The 24693-nt window shown below is 36.0% G+C and overlaps 1 protein-coding gene across 3 annotated transcripts in view; it reads right to left on the bottom strand.

Moving 5' to 3' along the window:
* Window positions 1-24693, bottom strand: part of Usp37 (ubiquitin specific peptidase 37) — an 83784-nt gene that overhangs the window by 10989 nt on the left and 48102 nt on the right. For 2 of the 3 annotated variants that reach the window (XM_071619616.1, XM_027941847.2), the window contains 6 exons: window positions 19935-20099; window positions 18287-18352; window positions 15294-15435; window positions 13378-13633; window positions 4513-4679; window positions 1903-1963 (listed from right to left, as the gene is read on the bottom strand). In XM_071619616.1, the coding sequence (XP_071475717.1) occupies window positions 1903-1963; window positions 4513-4679; window positions 13378-13633; window positions 15294-15435; window positions 18287-18352; window positions 19935-20099 (857 nt within the window). The remainder of the gene's footprint in view (window positions 1-1902; window positions 1964-4512; window positions 4680-13377; window positions 13634-15293; window positions 15436-18286; window positions 18353-19934; window positions 20100-24693) is intronic. The other variant, XM_071619617.1, reaches the window with a different exon arrangement.

The following is a 24693-nucleotide window of genomic DNA, read 5'->3' as shown; positions in this document are numbered from 1 at the left end:
ACACAATGATGAAATAGGTTCACAAGGCACATTATTGTTAAACTTCATCACAATGGAAAAAAGAGGAGTTGGGGATGTACTTCAGTGGAAGAGTGCTTGCCTAGTGTACATGGGGCCTGGGTTTGAGCACAAGCATGATGAAAAGAGAAAAAAAAAAAAAAAAAAAAAGAAAGATGGGGCTGGGGATGTGGCTCAAGCGGTAGCGCACTCGCTTGGCATGCGTGCGGCCCGGGTTCGATCCTCAGCACCACATACAAACAAAGATGTTGTGTCCGCCAAAAACTAAAAAATAAAAATAATTTTAAAAAAAAGAAAGAAAGAAATAGAAGGTTTACAAGTTTCCAGAGAAAACAAGGTCACATCAGGATAAAGAAAGATTTATGCCTTTTCATACAGCAACTCTGCTCATGAATGAATGCTTTCAGGATGACTGCAAATGAATTCTATATTCAGCCAAACTATCAAATACTATGGTAGAATAAAACTTGTAAGAACGCCAAAATATTTAAGCTATGTCCTCTTTCTTCTTTTCTTGTTTTTTTTTTTTTTTTGGTGGGGGAAGGTACTAGGGTTTAAAATTAGGGTCTCATGTATACTAGGTAAGTGCTCTACCACTGAGCTACACTCCCAGCCCCCCATCTCTATTTTATTTTGTGACAGGGTCTTGCTTTTAGTCACCCAGGCTGGCTTTGGACTTATGATTAGCTGAGTCCTTCCTAGTAGGTAGCTGGGATTGTAGGCATGGGCTAAATGCCTTCTTTCTTAAAAAAAAAAAAAAAAACTAGTGGAGGATGTTCTCCATTACACAAGTAGATCAAGCATAAGGAAGAAAGAGGAAATAAGAAATTTGAACAATAAAGCATTAGAGGGAATTCCCAGGAGAATGGTTAGGGAGATCTCAGTATCTGTGCAGGGATGTACAGGGCAACCAGTCCAGGAGGAAGTGATGTGACTTGAGACAGCTGGAACTGTTACCAATGTACTATCTTTTTAACCTGAAGATAGAATGTCTGGGTGAGCCTAGCTGGGATCCTTATTTGTAACTGTCCCAACCAAGTACCAGTGAAATCCTTACCTCACCTTCATATCTTGTTGATTAGATCAGATAAAAACATTTATTTCATACTACTAAAGTGTTCAACTGGAGAAAGACCACAGTGATTTTAGAAATGGAAAACAGGAAGTCAGCCTAGTCTCTCTGACTATCTCTATGTGCTTCTAAGACCTTGTCTACATATTAGTTTTGCCAAATACTTTGACTATGTGAACCTTATGCCACTGAATACTTGCTCAGGACTGCCTACTGATTTCAGAGTGAGCTCTTGAAAATTTGTGAGAAAACTGGAGTCACATTACATTGTCTTAGGAGTCTTTTTTTAAAATATTTTTTTTAGTTGTAGATGGACACAATCCCGTAATTTTATTTATTTCTTTTTATGTGGTGCTGAGGATCAAACCCATTGCCTCACACATGCCACATGAGCTCTCTACCACTGAGCCACAACCCCAGCCCAACAAGTTGTTTTTTTTTCCCCATTGAACACAGGGCCCCCTGCAAGCTAGACTCAAGCCCTCTTCTAGGAGTCTTAGCAGTGGAAACATTAGTCTTTCATTAAACAGATTGTTCTTGCTATTTGAATTTTTAAAATAAAAAAAATGTTGTTTAGGAATAAGGTATATTATAGATGGCAAAAATCATTTTTCAAAAAGTAAGCTAAATACAAGTGTTAAAATAGTTATTTCCTGAGAGGGAGGAAAGAAAGAGATAGGTAGGTAACTTTGAAGGCTCTACTTCTGTACCTGGAGAGGCTCAAATCTGTTAACCTTAATGCATTTTATATGTTACTCTGTGTGTAATACATTTTACCATTTAGAAGAATGTAATTAAAATGATCTCCACACCTTGAAGACTTAATTCTGTAGCTCTTTTGAGGTCATCATCTTCTTTCTGTTCCCAAGCCTCCTAAAGGGACAAAAATAAAAACTAATGTATTTAAAGAGGTATTTATTAGATACATTTAATGAGGATAAATTTCTCTGGAAGTATTTTCTAATAATGCTTTCAGTAACCTCATGGATACCTGAAATGTTTTGAGGATGTGAAAAAACATTCTTTACTTTTTCTAACACTGTTCTCTCTTAAGACACAACTTTGGGAGTTAAAAAGGCTTAAATGATATTTCCTCTGTCGGTGCCATCTGGCTTGCCAATTAAAAAAAAAAAAAATTCAGTGTGACATTATGACGTACTTTTCTTTCTTCTTAATGTATAAAATGCCTAGCATATAGTAGATACTTAGCAAACAGCTGTCTTTTCTTTCCCCAGATTTACAGCATCTACCAATTTCCATGGTATAAATACTCCCACTACAGCCAATTTTAAGTTACTCACATGACACTGAATGCAGAGTTGGGAAGAAGGGGACAATTGGCTCATATGAGCTAATGATGATCCACCACTAGCACACCACTAACCCTGTTTGTGACAGCAAAATGAACAATATTTCCACAGATATTATGTATAATTTCTATTTTTATTCTTTTTTTGGTATTGGGGATTGAACTCAGGGGCACTTGACCACTGAGCCACATCCCCAGCCCTATTTTGTTTCTGATTTAGAGACAGGGTCTCACTGAGTTGCTTAGCACCTCACTTTTGCTGAGGCTGGCTTTGAACTTGTGATCCTCCCGCCTCAGCCTCCTGAGTCTCTGGGATTACAGGCATGTGACACTGTACCAGGCCATGTTATTTTTCTGATATATCTGAGGTTCTCAAAGGTTGAGGATGTAACTTAACAGCAGACAGGGCAAAGCCCTGGGTTTCATCCCCAGTATTGCAAAAATCAGTAAATGAATAATGAAAAATGGTATGTCTAATATCTCCTGACAAATGTCTGGGTTTGATCCCTGGTAAAACACACACACACACACACACACACACACACACACACACACACAAAAAGGGCAGCACGACTAAAAAATAGATATATAATGTATTTGAGTTTATGCTCATAAAATTTTATATATTTCTTAATTTTTCCAGAATAAGTCCATTCTGAAACAAACAGGTAAAAACAGAATTAACAGAAGACACAGATATACCAAACTAGACACTTCATCTTATAATCCTATTCTTATATCTGAGAAAAATAGGCTGTTCTTAACTGGGTCAGTTGACAGGAAAAAAGAAAATAAGGAGTACTTATGTTTTCCTTTATGAAGAACTCTAAGAAATTAGGCCTTTGTGGGGCTGGAGTTATGGCTCAGTGGTAGAGCGCATGCATGTGAGGCACTGAATTTGATCCTTGGAACCACACAAAGATAAATAAATAAAGGTATTGTGTCTATTTACAACTAAAAGTGTGTATGTATATGTGTATGTATATATGTGTATGTATGTGTGTATACACACACACACACACACACACATACATATGAAAGAAAGAATACACCTTGGCAAGGTCTTTCTATTTTTTTTCCTTCTTCTTTCCACATTTTTGATGTTTTACAATAGAAAGTAATGTTTCTAAGGGGCTGGAGATGTAGTTTAGTGGCAAAGTATTTGCCTAGCATACAAGGGCCCTGGCTTAGATCCCTAGCACCACAAAAACAAAAATAAACAACAAAAATGGAAAAACAGATTACTACAAAAAGCAAAGAACAGATAAATGTTCTATTACCAAAGCCTGAAAGTTATATTTCAGATACTATTTCTGAGAATTTTATGTTCAGATAATTCATAGAATGCTGGGTGTGGTGACACATGCTTGTAATCTTGGCTACTTGGGAGGCTGAGGTGGGAGAATTGCAAGTTTGAGGCAATTTAGGGAGACCGTTTCTCAAAAAACAAGACAGAAATGGTTGGGAATGTAGCTCAGTGGTAGAGTGCTTGCCTAGCAAGCAAGTGTAAGGTCCTGGGGAGAGAAAAAGGGGGAAAAATCATTGGAAAAGATTCATATCGTGAGAAAATAACCAGAACAAATGAACTGTCTTAACATATTAATGATAAAATCATGGTAGTATACTTGCTATTTCCCCAGCTTGAAAAATAAGGTTGGAGTGGGAATAATCTCTAACATCCCATTTTGCTTTAAGCATGAAAATGAACTATAGCATGGAACATAACTGACAGTACATTCTGTTGCAACTGGATTTTCAAAATAGGAAAGTCTACTAACACATATGTTTCAAACCCAAAGCAAGCCCCAAATTAGATTTGGATTTTTCTGTTTTTTTTTTTTTTGGGGGGGGGCGTTGGGGGGAGCATTTTTAATTTAAGTTTGTTTTATTTAAGTTTAATGTTAATTCCATGCTGTGTTTCAGTAGGAACAATACAGATTCTGTAAGACAGATTGTTTGTTTTTTTCTGATGGACCAATAACAATGTACATAAATTACCTGGAATAATGCCTGAGACAGTAATTAATTGACGCATGTTAGTTATTTTTATTATTATTATTCCATTTCTTGGGAAATATAGGTGTAGAGAAAGTAGCAACAGAAAATCTCTTACTTGCTCTTGAAGACTCTGAGCTAATGCTTGCTGAAGCTCTTGTTCTTCCTTTTCACGCTCCATATCGTACTGCTGAAGCCAATCAACCTCTCCCTGAGATCCTTCTGGAGTTTTGTTTTCTTTATTCTCATCACAGTCTTTTGTGATCTCAGGAAAACTGGCAGGATCTGAAGAAGCAAAACATAATATTACTCTGGAAAATTCTCTTTAGAAAATAGAAATTTCTAGGGCTGAGGTTGTGGCTCAGTGGTAGAGAGCTTGCCTAGCACGTGTGAGGCTCTGGGTTCAATTCTTAGCACCAATATAAATAAATGAATCAAATAAAGGTCCATCAACAACTTAAAAAATATTAAAAAAAAGAAAGAAAGAAAATAGAAATTTCTACACTAGAGTGACATCTACTGTTCAGAGAGTAATATACCCTACCAGTCATTTACAACTTGTTTGGACACACAATTCCATCTCACTACACCAGGGTTTCTTTTTTTTCATTTTCTTTCTTTCTTTTCTTTTTTTTTTTTTGTACTGGGGATTGAACCCGGGGGTGCTTAACCACTGAGTCACATTCCCAGCCCTTTTTTTATATCTTATTTAGAAACAGGATCTTACTGATTTACTCAAGTCTTGGCTAAATTGCTGAGGCTGTCTTTGAACTCACAACCCTACTGCCTCAGCCTCCCTAGCTGCTGGGATTACAGGTGTGTACTACCACATCAGGGACTCTTAACCTCAGGACTACTGACAATTTGGGTGGATGGGTGTTTTGGGGGAAGGGAAGAGTCTATCTTGTGCACTGCAGAATTTTAGCAGCATCCCTTCTATCTGACTACTAGATGCCAGTAGTAGTCACCCTCTCCAGCTTTGACAACCAAAAATGAAAGACATCTGTCAAATGTTCCCTAGAGGCAAAAGTGCCTAAGAACCACTGATTTATAGCAACGGTTATGAAACTTAACTGATCATCAGAAGCACACTATGGCTAGGGATAGGGAAAAACAAATATCCATATTCATAGGTAACAGTGTCATATGACCAAGTACTAAAAATATTGTTTAGAGCAAGTGAAATAAGAATTAGGCTAAGGGCTGGGGGTGTGGCTCAGTGATGGCACATTTGCCTACTAATGTACAAGACCCTGGGCTTTATCCCTAGTACTGGGGGGTAGGGAGGAGCATTAGGCTAAACCAATTAAACTATTATTGAGATGTTCCCATTTATTACACTGTAGGTCAACTGAATGTGTTTTCACGTTAATAATCAAGCAGGGGATGGGAGAGTTGCTCAGTGGTAGAGCAAATGTACATATAAAGCCCTGGGCTTTAATTCTCAGCGCCAAGAAGAAGAAAATTAAACAAGTCTTTTTTTCTTTACAATTTTTAATAGAGATAAGAGTGGGAAAGAAGAGTCTTAAGATATATATATCTATTTGTGTGTGTGTGTCTCAAACACTTACAAAATAAAAGTTTCTCATCCTCAGAATTAATGCAATTCTTACTTGGTCAATAAGAATTATCTTTACACATTTTATTAATTTATTTAGTGGCACTTGAGATTAAACCCCAGGAGGCTTTACTACTGAGCTACATGCCAACCCTATTTATTTATGGTCCTGGGGATTGAACCCAGGACACTGTATCACAACCTTCAGCCCTAGCCCTTCTTTTATTTTTTGAGGGTCTCACTAAATTGCCAAGGCTGGCCTTAAACTTTTGAACCTTCAGCCTCAGCCTCCCCAGTCACTGGGATTACAAGGTGTCATGGTGCCCAGCTGTACAGTCATTCTATGTGACTATTTATTAGTTAGTATATGCTCTTCACCTACCCCAATACTGCATTTTAATACTTTTCTACTGCAGAGATAACTCTGAAGCTTACAGCACCTTGATTTTAGAAATCACAACTAGTTATTTTTAATTGTACTAAATAGCTGAGTAAGTGAACATTTATCATTAAAATGAATGCTGAATATTCACTTGAGGAAAAGAAATTCAGAATTTATGCCCCAAATGTTCCTTTTATCCTTTTTGGCATTAGGGATTGAACCCAGGGGCACTTAACAAAATAAAAGTTTCTCATCCTCAGAATTAATGCAATTCTTACTTGGTCAATAAGAATTATCTTTATATACTGAGCCACATCCCCAGCTCTTTTTATTTTGTGACAGGGTCTTGCTAAATTGCTGAGGGCCTCATTAAGTTGCTGAGGCTGACCTCAAAACTTGTGTTCCTCCTGCCTCAGCTTCTAGAGTTGATAGGATAACAGGTATGTGCCACCACGCCTGCTCCAATTGTTTCTGTTTTTTTTTTTCTTTTTGGGTACCAGGGATTGAACTCGGGGGCACTCAACCACTGAGCCACATCCCCAGCTTTATTTTGTATTTTATTTAGAGACAGGGTCTCACTGAGTTGCTTAGCACCTCACTTTTGCTGAGGTTGGCTTTGAACTCACAATCCTCTTGCCTTAGTCTCCCAAGCTGCTGGGATTACAGGCATGCTCCAACTGTTTCTTTCTTTTTTTTTTTTTTAAAGAGAGACAGAGAGAGAGAGAGAATTTTTTAATATTTATTTTTCAGTTTTCGATGGACACAACATCCTTATTTTATTTTATGTGGTGCTGAGGATCGAACCCAGCGCCCCGCGCATGCCAGGTGAGCGCGTTACCGCTTGAGCCACATCCCCAGCCCCTCCAACTGTGTCTTAAAAAATAAATAAGTAAAATTAAAAAATAACTATACTGGAAACCATTTCTTCCTTCCTTCTATTGTTGAAGGAAGAGGCTTTCCAATGGCCTGAAGCTCCAAAGCCTAGAAGGTCTGGTCTGTCCCTATGGCCTTTGCTTACTAGATTGGGAATGGGTATTTGACTCAACTAATCAGATCTCTTCTGGAAATTTTAAATTGAGGCACACAAATTATATTTCAGCAGAAGAAAGATCTGAGGGTTGAGATTACTATAATAGAGTATAAAAGGAGCATAATTACTTTTATATCCAAACTTGTTTTTTAATTAACCAATAATTTTCAGCAATATACCAATGTACCTCAGACAATCCTGAATTATACGAATGATATATATGAAAAGAGATAAAGTTTCCTTTGAGATGCAAAATTCAATATATATTTGTCTGTAGCACAAGATTATCAGACAGGTACAGAAACTACTACAGGGATAAATATGGATACTTAGTAATAATTCATCTTTAAGAAGCTTATGCAGGGGTTGGGGTTGTGGCTCAGTGGTAGAGCACTTACCTAACACGTGTGAGGCACTGGGTACAATTCTCAGCACCGCATATAAATAAATAAAATAAAGGTCCATCAACAACTAATAAAAATTAAAAAAATTTAAAAGCATGCTTCAGTGAGTATTCTTTATTAAAAAAAGAAAAAAATTATACAGTGTAGGGCTGGGGTTGTGGCTCAGTGTTAGAGTGCTTGCCTAGCATATGTGAGGCACTGGGTTCAATTCTTAGCACCAATATAAATAAATGAATAAAAGATATTTGTAAAAAAAAAAAGAAATAAAAGACTCAATTCCAGGAAGGTTTAAAAGAAAAGAAAGAAAGAAAGAAACTTATACAATGTATAAAAAGGGATCCATCTGTAAAAACTCAACAGTCTTAAACTGAATATATCACTTGCCTCTTCTTTATTGCAACTAAAATCTGTTCCTTTTCTTATGTTGTATATTTCAGTGAATCAGATCAAACTTGTTTTTTAATTAACCAATAATTTTCAGCAGTATACCAATGTACCTCATACAATCCTGAATTAAACTGTCCACAGTTGTTTTTTTTTTCTTCTGTAAAGACAGAAACCTGAGGGTCATTTTTTTACATCTCCCTCATTTACTACTCACCTCAGATAAATCATTATTTCCTATTTCTTGGATCCATCAATTTTTCTTCCTAAACACAAATCTTGGCTTAGAGCATCATTAACTATTTATTTGGATTTTTGCAAGTAACTTCCTAACAGGTCTCACAGGATTACTCTGGTTATTCCTAATTTATGTGCTATCCTATGTATGGCCAGAATAATATTTTTTGAAAACATCAATCTTTATCAAACACTTGTTTGCTTAAAATATGCACTAACTCCCTAATGCTTTTGAAATGAAACTCCAAACTCCTTAACTGCTTGGCTTTCTAGTCTCACTTTCTGCTTCTCCCCTTTATCACTATAGGGAGAAGATCATTCTGAACTTTTTTTTAGGCCCACTAACTTGCCCAGCATTTCTCTTAAGACTTTGCACACAATATTCCCTCTGGCTCATGTCTGGAGATAATGAAACCTTACTCAGCTAGTCTTCTGTCCCTCTTCAGGTGACTCACCACATGGCCAATCTATTGCATCACAAATATTCATTGAGAATCCACTATGTAGCTAGGCATTGTTACAAGCTGAGGATATAAAAAAGCAAGATGGTCCTTGCCTTCAAGAAGTCTAATTGCCAGGGCTCTGAGATGACAATTTGAGGGACACAGAGAAGGCCAGCATGGCCAAAGCAGCAGACTGAAAATGGGTTGAATGAAGATAGGCCATAAGCAGCAGCTTGGATTTCTATACTAAGTGTACTGAGAAGTCACAATGAGTTTTAAGTATGAGACTGACATATGCGTTAGAAAGATTTTTTTGGTGTTTTTTTTTTTTTAAATATTTATTTTTTAGTTTTCGGTGGACACAACATCTTTATTTTATTTTTATGGGTGCTGAGGATTGAACCCAGTGCCCCGCACATGCCAGGTGAGCGCGCTACCGCTTGAGCCACATCCCCAGCCCATGGTGGTTTTGTTTATTAAAAAATCCATAGGGAGATAAGAGTAGAAGAGACATTATTTAGGAATCAGTTACTGGTCCAGGTCAGAGATATAAGGCTAAAGTTCTTGCCATAAAAATGTTATAGATGGTTGAATTCAGAACCTATGATGGAGGACCAGTTGACTGGATTTATTGATGGACTGAATACAAGGTATGAAGTAAAAAACAGGAAACACATTTTTCGGCCCGAAAAACTGGACAAATGGTGTACCATTTGCTGACATGGGAAAGACATAATTGGGCAGGAAAAGTAGAATCAGTATTAGATAGTCCAATGGAGATTTGAAATAGGTACTTCAATATAAAAGCTTAAAGCTTAAGACAGAGATCTATGTTAAAGGTAAGAATTTGACCTTTTGTCAGTATGTGAGGCTGTGGGGCTATATGATATTACTTAAGGCAAGGCTTAAGTTGAACCTGAGCATGTGTTCTGGGAATACCTCAACAGTTAGAGCTCTGATGAGGCAAAGAAACTTAAAAACTAAAAATATAAAAAATAAATAAAATGGAAAGTGGCTAGTTTATTAGAAAGAAAATAAATACTTAAGTAGTGAGGTATCATAGAAACTCAGAGGGAAAAAAACTCATAATGTTTTAATGTTAAGGACAGAGTCATGGGAACAAAAGTCTACTTGGAGAGGGTGGTGTTAAGAAAACAGAATGAAAAAACTCAAGAAATTTTGCTGTAATGGGCAAATTTCAGATTTACATTTCAATTTTTTTTTTCTTTAAAAAGAGTGAACTGTATTCAGGAGGTTAAATGCTTTTATAAACTTAATTATCATCATCTTCATCTTCCTTCTTTTTCTTGCTTTTTTTTTCAGGTATGGCAATTCCCATTTTGTCATTATTAGGTTTTCCTCTACCTTGGTGTGCAGCAATATCCTTTTTGTATTTTTCTTCAGATGACTAGCCTTCTGTTCATAATGCTGCTGGTCATTTGTAGCAGTGTTGTTCCATATCTCTCCCAATTGCTTTGCAATGTTAAAAATGGAGGGCTGGGGATACAGCTTAGTTGGTAGAGTGCTTACCTTGCATGCACAGAGCCCTGGGTTTAATCCCCAGCACCACAAAAAAAAGGGGGGGGGGGAAGGTGGGACATTCTCCTTTGAATTTTGGGTGATACTCAGAACAAAATAAGAAAAGAGGCCAAAGGAGGTCTGTAAGTGCACTGGGGTTTAGGAGAGACAAAGATTTTCTTTTTCTTTCTTTCTCTCTCTCTTTTTTTTAATATGAGGCCTTGCCTGCCTTTGCCATATCTTCAAATTTATTTTTTCTATTTATTTATTTATTTTTTTAAGCAGGCATGCTCTTACCTCTGAGAACTTGTTAGAGGTGTTTGGGTGTTTCTCTTCTTGTATTCCTTATGAGGACTCCTTTGCCCATGTTTAGTTATTTTTCCTCAGTGAGTCATCAGCCAGCATGTATTTGGCTCTCACTTGCTCCATAGTTGTCTATATGGAGCTCAATGTATCAGAAGGGCTACCAAGTGGCCTTTCTAAAAATGGCTGATACTAGGCACAATGAGGATAATGTAAAAGAAAAGGACAACATGGAGCTGGGGTTACGGCTCAGTGGTAGAGCACTTGCCTCACACGTGCGAGGTTCTGGGTTCATTATCAGCACCACAAAATAAACAAACAAACAAATAAATAAATAAAATAAAGGTATTGTGTCCAACTACAACTAAAAAATAAATATTAAAAAAAAAAGAGGACTGGGATTGTGGCTCAGAGGGAGAGTGTTCGCCTCGCATTCATGGGGCACTGGGTTCGATTCAGCACCACATAAAAAATTTTTAAGAAGGGGAAGACTTGACAGCAGGAGAACTGGGAAAGCACAAGGGTATAAGATTCCTGCAATGAGTGAAGGAACTGGCTTTAATCAAGAACAGGGGACTGGGGATGTGGCTCAAGCGGTAGCGCGCTCGCCTGGCATGCGTGCGGCCCGGGTTCGATCCTCAGCACCACATACAAACAAAGATGAAGTGTCTGCCCAGAACTAAAAAATAAATATTAAAAAAATTCTCTCTCTCTCTTAAAAAAAAAAAAAGAACAGGGATATTCTCCCATACATCAAAATGAAAGCAGAGTTTTTATATATTTGCATCTATTTTCTTTGAAAAATATACACTTAATTCACAAGCCTACTATGTATAAAATGAGAAACAGAGAATTCAGGAAGAGATCATAGGGCCTGAAATCTTTAGCTGCTTGAGAAGGCATGGGAAAGAGGCAGCAAGATGAGTTGTGAAATGGGAAGAGAAGAGAAAGAGATAGAGTACTTAAATACGGCACATAGGCTGAATAAGAGGAAGATAGTGATAGCAAAGAAGGAAGAGTAATGGACTGGAGGTCTTGTTGTTAAAGCAAGAATATGATACTAGGTAAGCAGAATATGATACTAGGTAAGAAAGAAGGGTTAGAAAAAGATATTTGAAATTAAGATCACAAGGGGACTATAGTTAACAATGATGACAAAGTCTAGAAGAGTGATTCTCAAATTTTGCTGCCCAAGATAATCACTTGGAGGGCTTAACCAAACAGTCTGCCAAGCCCACCCACACAGTTTCTAGGTCTGGGGAGGGGCCAAAAGATGGTTCCAGCCAAGTCCACAGGTGATACTGATGATGGTCTAGGGTTAGGGTTAGGGTTAGGGTTATACTGTGAGAAACACTCGGTCCAGGCTATGACTTCTGTGAGTTAGAAACTGAGATAAAAGATCTTTGGATTTAAGATCAGGAATTGAGAAAACAGTTTGTTTGAAGAATCATTCATGAAGATGCTGAAGTGCCTAAGATGTCAATGGGAATAAGTGGAAGGTAAAGAACTAGAACTACGGAAAATCTCCATAAAATTTTTTCCTCCGTAAAAAAAATTTCCTAAAAAGGAAATCTGATGTCATGTACTTCAAAGTACATGGATTTTTGTAGGATGAAAGGACAGCAATGGGTAACTAGGACAAAGAAACAAACAAAAAAACCCCCCAACACTAAACCAAAACAACAACAAAAACAAGAGTTCCTACCTTCAGAGATATGGAAATTCTTACATGAAGTGATATTAATATCTGTGATTCATTTCAAATAATCCAGGGGATAGGACAGAGAAGTGACTTAGATATAGATGAAACAAAATTGGCTTTTTTGGATAATTACTGAAACTGGATGATGGACACAAGGAGTGGAGGAAGGCTCATCATACTCATCTCTCTACTTTTATCTTTGGCTCAATATATTTTCCAAATATGAAAAAAAAAAAAAAAAAAGCAAAAAGAAATCTTTTCAGGTTTCAGTTACAATAAGAAGGTGAAAGGAGAAGTGAACTGCAAAGTAGACCTTCTGCCCATCAAGCCACCCTGGGTGGGGCTGGCTATGTAATTGGTGGGACCAGCAGAAAATGAAAGGAGAATTGATAATAATACAATAATGACCTATATTTCACTGAGGAATGTGGCAATTCAAGAATAGAGTATAGAGAACAAAGACATAAACTGTATTTATTAAACAAGACTGTTGTTCCCAAAGTTGCTATAGTGTGAACCACTTATTAGTGATTTTGATAACCTTATGTTTATCTCCACTGGAGTAGATAGATAATCAAGCACTAATATAAACCAATGATATCTGTAGGTAGTCATTATAAAGTTTAACAAGAGAATAGGAATGCATAACGACACTTCCATCAGTTTCTTGTTTCCAATTAAACCAAGGATACATAAATTCTTATTTTCTTTGATTATAAAATAATTTAAAGTTAAATGGCCTTTGTGGGAAGCCATTCTTGACTATGCAAATGTAGAAAATAAAAATCTGTGATATTCAACTATTCCTTTAATTTCCAAGATCCTAGGCTTGGATTATTTAGAAGCCATTTGTCACAATAAGGCTTTGAAACACACTTATACTTTAAAATACTTATCTTCATTAAACCTAACTGGCTGGGTTGGGGATGTACGTCAGTGGTACAGAGCTTGCCTAGTATGCATGAGGCCCTGGGTTCAATCCACAGCATCACAAGAAAACAAAACAACAACAAAAACTCTACCTGGATCTGTGACTGTTTTGGGCTTCTCTGTTTCTATAGTGTCCAGATTTTCAGGCATTTCTTGAATATCATCTTCTGCAAAGCCAGTGTCTGGGCTGCTGGTTGGTTTATCATCATCTTCATGACTGAGCGTAGGTGAAGCTTCTCTCTTACTGATCTCTAAGACAGCTGCTAGGAGCTCTTCTTCACTCATTCTGTCAAATCCTGAGTTTTCTAATTCAGACTTATCAGGCTCTATTCTGCATAATTTTGAATCCTGAAAGAGACAGTTACTTTCAGAGGAAACCAGAATGTCTATAAATAAAGCAATCTTAGAGTTTAAAGAGGAAACTTTATTTCTTAAAAAGTTCTTGGATGCTTTGAGTTATTTAAAAATCAATAATCAGTAAAAAATGATAAAAATCAATCAAAATAAATTGCCCAATAACAATTACTATGTTGTAATTTTTTTTTTTTAGGTATTTTGCCAATCTATACATGGATTATATTGAAATATTCTTTTCATTACACCTATTATTTCATTTTAAATGTTGGCTGATTTGAGAAAAATATAAACTAAATAAGATTATGTAAATATTAAGAAGTTATCTAATGAATAATTTTCTTCTTTCTATTTAGGAGAATTTCTGACTTTTATTTCTTATTCAAAGTAAGCAACCACAAATCATCTTTAGCCCTCTTCCCCCCCGCCCCCAAGTGATGGGGATTAAATCTACATCCTTGCATATGATAGATAAGCAATCTTCCATTGAGCCACATCCCCAGCCCTACCTCTAGTTATTTTTCCTTCCTCCCTCCCTCCCTTCCTTCCTTCCTTTCTTTCTTTCGCTGGGGATTGAACCCAGGGTCGCTTAACTACTGAAACACATCCCCAGCCCTTGTTTTTTTTTAATGCTTTGAGACAGGGTCTCACTAAGTCCTTAGGGCCTCACTAAGTTGCAGAAGCTGGCCCTGAACTTCCAATCCTCTTGCTTCAGATTCCCGAGTAGCTGGAATTATAAGCGTGTGACACAACACTTGGCTCCTACCTCTAGTTTTAAAGTAAGATGGAAAACAACTCAGAACACATAACTACTATAATTTTATTATTTTACCAAAAAGGAAGTTTTATTAAGTGTTAAGGTGGAAAATGATGTAGCCAGGTCTTCACACTCATATTTTAATCAATGTGATCACTCAGTTGCTCTGTTGAAGTACAATGTTTACTATAGCTCCCTAACACACAATTGTTACCAAAATAAAGGAAGTAACTATTTGAGAACCAATATGTAAAAGTAGACATGAAGGTCAATAGGAGGAAGTAGTTTGTAACATTTTAGTTCATGTATGTGTGTATATGTAGTGCTTTTTTTTTTTTTAGAGGGGGGGTTCAGTACTGGGGATTGAACACGGGTGCTCTACCACTGAGCGAGCTACATTTTTATTTTTATTTTTTCTTTAATGAGACAGGATCTTGCTAAGTGCTGAGGCTGCCCTTGAACTATGGTCCTCGTGCTTCAGCCTCTCAAGTCACTCAGATTACAGATGTGCACTGTGCCTTGCAACAATTTCACTTTCTTAAAATCAGATTGGTTTTTGAGCTAGAGAATGTATACACTTTAAAACTAGTCTGGCCAGGCATGGTGGTACCCACCTCTAATCCCAGCAGCTTGGGAGGCTGAGGCACTAAGCAACTCAGTGAGACCCTGTCTCTAAATAAAATACAAAATAGGGCTGGGGATGTGGTCAAGGGTCCCTGAGTTCAATTACTGGTACTCCACCCCCTCCCCACAGAAATTAGTCTGGACAGAGACAGTAAGTTTGAGATCTATTTTGTGTATTTCTTAAGTTTGCTAATGCTACTTATAGAAGGCACTTTTTTTCACATTGAGAGCTATACAAATCTTTGTGAGATGTTCTAATGAAAAATTACTTACTTTTTCCAGGTCTTCCTGCTGTGGTTCACTGCCTGACATTTCACAAAGTCTCTGGCTGAGGGCCACACAGCGTTTTAGTTCATCCTCGCTGTCTGAATCAAGGCATAAAGCCAAGGAGTTCTTGGACTTGAAGGTGAATTTCCTGTAATTAAAAAAAAAAAAAAAAAAAAAAGTCTGATAAACATCTGTTTTTTAAAATTCTTTTTGATGTATACATTTAAAAAAAAAGGGTTTCCATTATGGAAAATTATTTAAAGGAGAAAAAAAGATACCAAAAGAGGTATAAATTTAAGCATTACCTTTGACCCAATCCTAAAGAGCCATGCTTTGAAAACTGGATAATTCTTGTACTATTATATTCACTAAGACAATCACTTTGTGCCTTGTTTCTGTTTTGATCAACTCCTAATGAAGTTTTATTTTTATAGTTAAGAAGTCTACTGAATTCATGCAGGCATAACAATGAAGAAATGTTTTTGACAACAAAGTGCATGAGGACTAATGTTTTATCTTTTAAATTCTGACCTATGCACTTTTGAAATAACAGTAACATTCCACTTATCCAATTATCTGTAGGTCAGATTTCTGGCAATCTTTACCTTCCAGAACAGAGAAATTCCAAACTAAAAAAAAAAAAAAATTGCTCTGAGGAAGGTAGTTTGAAAGCCCACACATATACAGGGACCCTTTCTTTTCCATGAAGTGGTTTGTAAAATATTGTAACCAAGTTCATCAAGAAATGAGAGAGAATAACCACAAAAAAACCCCAAAACTATAAAACTATTTAGTGTAAAGGTAAAGGGTCTTATAATAATTAAGAGCCTCTGATGGCAGTATAACATGAAAACACAGTGTAATAACTGACACTCATAATGCTGATTCTAAGTCATTAAGATATATTAAAAATTATCTTCAGTGTATTTAAGAATATAAGTAAAGTGTAACATTTTAGAAAATATTTTATTCAAAAAAAGCTAGGGGCTGGGGATGTGGCTCAAGTGGTAGTGCGCTCGCCTGGCATGCGTGTGGCCCGGGTTCGATCCTCAGCACCACAAACAAACAAAGATGTGTCCGCCGAAAAACTAAAAAATAAATATTAAAAAAATTCTCTCTCAAAAAATATTAAAAAAAAAAAGCTAAAAATTTTAAAGGTAAATGCTTAAAGCTTCAGTTATATGAAAATTGATTTATGTGGAATACCAATCATTCTTCAATGATACCAGATAAGTAAGGTGTTACTGTATTGTCTTCTAGGTAAGCTGAAAATAAACTAAAGGAAAAAGTGATAAAAGTCAAAAAACTTTCTTTAATGGAGGTTAAGATAAATTCATATGCTATACTAAAGAAATGTAAAATGAACATTTGAAAATGCAATTAATCTAAATGTGAAAACTGTAAATAAACTTACAGAATGATGGCACCAAGAAATAAGAGGCCACAATGGAAACCAGAAGAATTGCATAGCAATGTAGATCAAAGAAAAGAGGCAAGTGGTCAGTGATAAACCCACATGTAGTCTGTCGCTGAGAGCAGCCAGGATATCATTGCACTCTAGCCTGAACACTTGAACATCCTCACACCATGTGTTCAAAAGTGTTTTTCATAGAACATAGAAATAGCCAATTAGCCTAAGGTACAAATAGCCAATCAGCTTCTTAATTTCTCATTTCTGATTTAATGCTCACTAAGGAAACCTGAACTTTTAATTTGTTCATCCAAATAAAATATTTTGCTGAATGAGGATGACACCTGATTACTATTTTACCCAGAGCCAAATGTGATACAGGACATCATGGAGGAACCAATGGTATTCTGATTCGTAACTCAGCCTCTTTTAAGTTTGATCGGCATGACAGGTCTTCAAGGGCCTAAGCATTCTTTGTTGAATCTTTCAAATTTTCATACCAAACAGACCCTGGAGAACAGATGACATGCCAAGGTACAATGATGTCCAACGAAACCATCTGTTTCTTGCAACTATAGTGATTTGGTACATCACTTTTAGTATATAAGGAGTGCATTCCATTAAAAATTACTATATTTACAGAAGGCAGCTTGCCTGTAGCAATGAAAAATATTCATCCTTTAAATGCATCACTTGCTCACTTTCTAAGCAGCCAAGTGGTATGCTCATTTGTATCTTGAGAAACGGGCAAGAGTATTCATATCGGTACCATTTCAGATTTCTAGTCATGTTAGTCATCTGGTTTTAATTGCACTGAAAAATAATTAACGGGAGGAAAAGAAAAGAGCAGTTCCCAAATGTCATTTTATTGTTATATAACACCCCCCAAAGCCCTTAAACAACAAATGTGTCTCTCTTCTAAAAGTACTTTGGGACATCAAATTTTCAGAAAAACAAATTTTAAAGTCAATGCCAACTATGTCAATTGGAATTGTTTAATCAGGAACTGTGGTTCTAGTAAAATCTTAGAGGAGTATAATTTCAATAAAAAGAAAGAAGAAAGCATTTGCTTCCATCCTAGGACAAATTTTTGGCCCTAAACAAAAAACAAAGCATTTGCAGAATAGCTGCATTCTAGTGCATGTTTATTCTCCTGTCTCCTTTCAAAATTCTTCCTACTCAGTGTCAAGAACAAGAAGTCCCAGGCTAGCTAGCAACAGGTAAAAGATATTTGTAATCCCGTGCCTATCTTTGAGGAAGTGGGGCCTTAGACCAACAGGGTTTATTTTATCTCTTCAATTCTTAAAATCCTTTACTAACAATTTTTAGAATTTTTAAGATGAAAATATTAAATATTAACAAATGGTAAGTTTTAAAACATTAAGAGAATCATTTAAATTTATTTTAAAGTTAAAAAAAGTCTTTACCCTAAGCTATATGCTAAACCAGATTTAGAAAAATTTTGGAAGTATGGTAATACAGAGCAATTAACATGCAAAAAGAGAAACAATGGGGGGCAATCTCAGATATTAGGATAAGCCAAATCCTTAAAAATACAAATTTTGGGTACACAAGAAATGTAACTCACTTTGAAGTTGTAGAAGGGCTGGTGATGCAGGAATTCACCATTTGAGAGGCTTTCAATGGTCTAGAACTATCAGAAAATTAGAAAATATATAATGTACATAATTATATTATTAAAGATATATATTTAACTTATAAAATGAATTATTCTATACTACAATCTCTTATATATACTCTTGAAAAGCAAACAATTGTAATGCTTTTTTAAAGATTATTAGTAACAGAGGCCAAGAGAATAAATGGAATACCATCTCTAGGCTCCATCTCTCTGATCTAATAATCTAAATAAACAGCTCTGAAATGAAGTCAAACACAATGCATACGAAAGAGGCAGGGAAAATTACCTTGTTTCATTTCTTTACTTTTAAGCAATAAAATAACAATAGCTCTCATTGAGTATTATTAGGAGTCAAGTACAGTACTAAGAACTCAAGGTTTATTACCTCACTTAATGTTCAGAACCACAATATTATTTTGCCTACAGATAAGTGAAGGAAGTTGTCCAAAGCCTGATTTTAGGCCAGTGATCATAAATATCAACATTTATGGCATGATACACAACTACTGCCAGAAAGAATAATAGCTCTACCAGCAGAGGGCAGTTTGCACCAAGTAAATACATCCACTCCAAATTAAAGCCAAAAGAGAAGAAAAACCAAAATTACTAAGACAATCTGGGCACCTGCTTTTATTAGTAGACTCTTGGGGACTTTAGTGTAAACTTGTATTAACTTATGAATCCAAAGGGAAATATATTTTATATAACTGCATCAATTCATATTAACAAATGTTCATTCACTTTCTGAAATGTCTATTCCCTAGTCAAGAAACAGCCTTTTCAGTTACAAACGGACCTTAGAAAACCACTTTATCTTCTTGGATCTCCTCTGCAAAATTAAGTGTTTGGATAAAATTTCAAAAATCCTTCTCATCTCTAAGTTCTAGACCTTTATGATTCTACCACCTAGAAAAGAACTACAGTATAAGGCTTCAAAGTAAAAAGGTATTCAGAAAAGAACATGACATTCTGAGAAGTCCTAAGGTTTTCCTGGCATTGCTTTAATGAAGCAAAACCTAAAGGTGATTTCTTTTCTCACTGAGAAATTTCTAGGAACCACTGACGTTCTTTACATTGGTGACAATTTACATTTATGAAGGCATCATCTATTTTGGGGGCTCCAGTTTAACGCTGAGTACATGGTTTCTCAAATTTGCATGTCCCAAAGAGTAAGATAAAGCATTTATTAAAAATACTGAATCCCAAGCCTAATCTCAGAGTTACTGAAACAGAATATCCAGGAAAAGAACTGAGAAATTAGTATTTTAGTGTTCAGGGACACTTATGACCAGCCAAATTTGATTTAAATTCCCCTATGTATCAAATGGTCTTCAAGTGATTTAGAATAGAAACATTCCCTAAAAAAGTACCCATTATGAAAGGTAACTAATAAACTTGGAATAATTTTGTTTAGGCATTTTCTTCAATTACTTCAATCAGGCAATTAAATGCTAAAATTCCAAAATAAAGCAAAATTAAAATCTCCTCCTTAGTCTGATTTTATGTAGGAGTCATGTGTTCAGTCATTCTTTTGATTAGATACTAAAGTACGTTTCAAAAGAGAAAGTAAAGACGTTGTCCCTGAAGGACTTACATTGCCATATGTGCACTCCAACCAAGAGTAAAAGGTGGTTTTGTATTTTCTGTGCAATGAGATGACAAGGTCAGGTATCTTGGAATGATGACTTGCTGCCCAATCTTGTTGTTAAGTGAGAGAGCCACATTGAAGCTGTATCGTTTCAAATGAAGAATGAGGACCCTAAAAAAACAGGAGATGATGACTCTATTGACTCATATATAATACAGGTAGTATTTATAGCTTAAAAGAGATCACTCTAACCACATTGGACAAACTAAGAATGCATTTGCAGCTGGGAATTAGCTTAGTGGTAAGGCGCTTGCCTTGTGTGCTTATTATTCCCAGCACATTTGGCCCAACTAAATACTTCAAAGAACATTCAGTAAATACCTGCCATGTGTCAGAGTCTGGGCTAGGTACAAATGAAAACAAAACCTGGACATGGTAGATTAAGGAGGTTTGAGTAAAATACATATAATTCTCCTAGAAAAAAAATAGCAATAAATAAAACGTTGCTATTGATGTTGGGTTAAATCCCTACTTATTTCACTAATTTTAAATGGAATAAGTGTTGTATAGCCACGTGGTAAAATAATATCTATTAAACTGAAATGTTACATAGCCCTTACATTTGATAGTACATTAATTATTTCAAGATGACTTTTTATAATAAGTCTCTAATTTCAGAATAATTTTCTCTGAGGAAGCTAAGAGGGAAACAAAATTTTTTTGACCCACCAAAAATTGTACAAAACATCTGCATGCCATATCTAGTCTGTGAGTCTGAAAAGGCTTTTAGCTCTTTAGAAACATTTAGTTCTTTTTGGTTATCATTGCTGTAACCTTTTCCATCTCTCATACATAATGTAATATCTGCCTGATGGATTAGATACATTTCATAGCCCACAAGAACTTTAGAAATTGAATTTCAAAAATCTTATGGGAAAAAAAAAACTTCAGTCCAAGACAAAAAAAAAGTTTGATTTATGGAAAATTGTGTCCTTTCTATTGTTTATAACTCTTCTTCACAGAAGCCATAAATTCAAAAAATTGTAGACTTAAGTTATTGTGTCTTTAAAAAACCATGCTAGGGGGCTGGGGATGTGGTTCAAGCGGTAGCGCGCTCGCCTGGCATGCGTGCAGCCCGGGTTCAATCCTCAGCACCACATACAAACAAAGATGTTGTGTCCGCCGAAAACTAAAAAATAAATATTAAAAATTTCTCTCTTTCTCTCTCTTTTAAAAAAAAAAAAAAAAAACATGCTAAGCTGGGGTTGTGGCTCAGTGGTAGAGTGCTTGCCCGGCATGTGTGAGGGTACTGGGTTTAATCCTCAGTACCATATAAAAGTAAGTAAATAAAATAAAGGTATTGTGTCTACCTACAACTAAAAAATATTTTTAAAAACCATGCTAAATTCATGATCTTCAAATTTACAATGTGAAAGAACACAAGGATATGACTGATGTGAAGAAACCCAAATTAATGTCAAAAATCAAGTATTTTAACTATAATTTCAATAATCCTCACCAAAACAAAAGGCAATATAAAACAGGAAGATGATAGTCAAAATCATCTGCAAAGATGAGACAGACTGAATAAAAATAGAACAAGTCTAATCATTAGAGAATCTTCTATTTCATGTACATTTGGAATTAACCTTTAATACAGGTGTCCTAGTAGGGAAAAAAAAAAAAAAAAAACAATGAAAAAAATTCTCAATGTTTTCTTTTCCATTTGAAAGACCAAACAGTTTGAGAATGGGAAACTGGGGCTGGGATTATGGCTCAGTGGTAGAGTGCTCACCTAGTGCGTGTGAGGCCCTGGGTTCGATCCTCAGCACCACATAAAAATAAATAAAGGTATTGTGTCCAACTACAAATAAAAAAAATAGATATTTAAAAAAAAAAAAAAAAAAGAGGATGGGAAACTTATGAGGTCAAATAAGTCTTTTAATTGTCTGCTGCTTTCCTGTTAGTGACAGCTGGTAACAATCAATCCTTTGCCTTAAGATTTCTTTCTCCCTCCCTCTTGCTTTAAATACCCCAAATATGAAAAAACAAAGTCTCTTGGATAAAAAATACTGACTATGATCAAAACAATAATACTGCTATGATTTATAAAAGCAATTTCTTTGAAACAACTTATTATTTAGAAAGAAACAGATCAGGAATGTAAAAGAACTAGTCTCTAGGGTCTGAGTTCCAGAAACCCCACACAGAAAATTGAAGCTAATAAAACAAAGTACAGCACTCTGGAGGCAAAGAGCCACATAAATACTTAATGTTAATAATAACCTTGTTTATGACTGATTCTATTTTTAGAAAGAACTAAAAGCTGTCCTGCAACCACACTAATTTTTTGTAACTAGCTTTGCTTTATGTTTCTTTATATAGTGCTAATACACTGTAAGTTAATTTCATTCCCAAATCAGAAAATCTATTTTATGATTAGAAACTTACTAACTTATTATTATTTAAAAAAATTTTTTTTGATAGTGAGGATTGGACTCAGGGGTGCTTTGCCACTGAGCTACATCCCCATTTTAATATTTAAAAATTTTGTGGTGCTGGGGATTGAACACAGGGCCTTGTGCATGTGTAGCAAGCACTCTACCAACTGAGCTACATCCCCAACCCATTTAACTTTTTGAGACAGGGCCTCACTAAATTGCTGAGGTTGGCCTTGAACATGTGGTCTCCTGTCTTGGCTTCCCAAATCACTGGGATTTAGATTTCCAAATTACTTGGATTAAAGGCATCAGCCACCATGCCCAATATAATTTGTAAGATGCTCTGAGAAAGTAATGCACAAATTGCACAAAATTACTCTTTCCATTTTATTTTCACACACACATGTGTGTATGTGTCTGCAAGCAGATTTTTACTGACTGTATGGAATAAGAAAGGGAGCCAGTTGTGGTGGGACACTCCTATAAACCTAGTGCCTTGGGAGGCTGCCACGAGTGGAGCACAAGTTCAAAGCCAGCCTCACCAATTAAGCGAGGCCCTAAGCAACTTAGTGAGACCCTGTCAAAAAACAAATGAGGGGGCTGGGGATGTGGCTCAAGCGGTAGCGCGCTCGCCTGGTATGCGTGCGGCCCGGGTTCGATCCTCAGCACCACATACCAACATACCAACAAAGATGTTGTGTCTGCCGAGAACTAAAATAAATAAATAAATTTAAAAAAAAAAAAAAACAAAAAAAAAAAACAACAAATGAGTAAAAAGGGCTGGGGGATGTGGTTCAGTGGTTGAGCACCCCTGGATTCAATCCCTGATAGCAAAAAAAAAAAAAAAAAAAGGGAAACTATAGCACAACAAAGAATAACAAATTACTGGTTGAAGAGCTCTAATCTGAAAATTCAAAATAAAAATGCTCCAAAATGTGAAATTTTCATAGCACTGAAATAATGCCACAGTGGAAAATTCCACATCTGCCCTCATTTGACAAGATGCAATCAAAATGTAGGTATTCTAAAAATGTTGTTTAAATTACCTTCATGTATATAATGTGTAAGAAATGTTAGTGCATCACACTTAGACTTGGGACCTGCCCCCAAGGATCTTATTACATACATGCAAATATTCCAAAATCTGAAACACTTCTGGTCCCAAAATTTTGAATAAGGAATACTCAAGCTGTAACTAAATGTTACATATTATTAATTTTTTTAAACTTTAGATATACATGACATATTTTGACATACACACATGGAGTATAACGTATTCTAATTAGGATCCCATTCTTGTGATTGAATATGATGTGGAGTTACAGTGGTTGTACATTCATACATAAACATAGGAAAGTTATGTACAATTCATTCTACAGTCTTTCCTATTCCTACCCACCCATTCCCCTTTGTCTAATCCAATGAACTTCCATTCTTCCCTCCCCTCCCCTTATTGTGTGGTAGCATCTGCATATCAGATAGGACATCTGACCTTTGTTTTTTTGGGATTGGATTATTTCACTTAGCAATATAGTCTCCAGTTCCAAACATTTACTAGCAAATAACATAATTTCATTCTTCTTCTTCTTTTTTTAAACATATTTTTTAAGTCATAGTTGGACACAATAGCTTTGTTTTGTTTATTTGTTTTTATGTGGTGCTGAGGATTAAATCCAGTGCCTCGAACATGCCAGGCAAGCACTCTACTAATGAGCCATAATCCCAGCCCAATTTCATTCTTCTTAATGGCTAATTAATATTCCATTCTCTGTGTGTGTGTGTGTGTGTGTATCTATCTCACATTTTCTTTATCCATTCATCTGTTGAAGGGTACCTAGGTTGGTTCCATACATTACCTATTGTGAATGGAGATGCTATGAACATCTATGTGGCTGCATCACCTGAATATGCTATTTTAAGTCCTTTGGGTATATGCCCAAGAGTGGGACAACTGGGTCAAATGGTGGTTCTATTCCAAGTTTTCTTAGGAATCTCCATACTGCTTTCCAGAGTAGTTGCACCAATTTGCAAACCCACCTGCAATGTATGAGTGAAACTTTCCCCCAACATCCTCACCACCAACATTTATTGTTACCTGTATTCTTGCTAATTGCCCAATTGTTACATATTATTACTGAATTAAAAACCTATTGGCTAGTCTCCATCATCACTTCTAAGTCTCACCAGCTGCATCCTCTTGCCATCTTCTTGGAACTCTCAAGACCCTTTCTTCTTAACCATTCCAAACCACCCTCCTTTCTTATGCAAGGGTATTCTCGTTTTCTAACCTTTACATCTTAGGTTGCTGACCTCTCACCAATTCA

Source organism: Marmota flaviventris, chromosome 11 (genome assembly GCF_047511675.1).
Source record: "Marmota flaviventris isolate mMarFla1 chromosome 11, mMarFla1.hap1, whole genome shotgun sequence".
In the NCBI taxonomy this organism is placed as follows: domain Eukaryota; kingdom Metazoa; phylum Chordata; class Mammalia; order Rodentia; family Sciuridae; genus Marmota; species Marmota flaviventris.
This window is presented reverse-complemented; position numbering and strand designations above follow the sequence as displayed.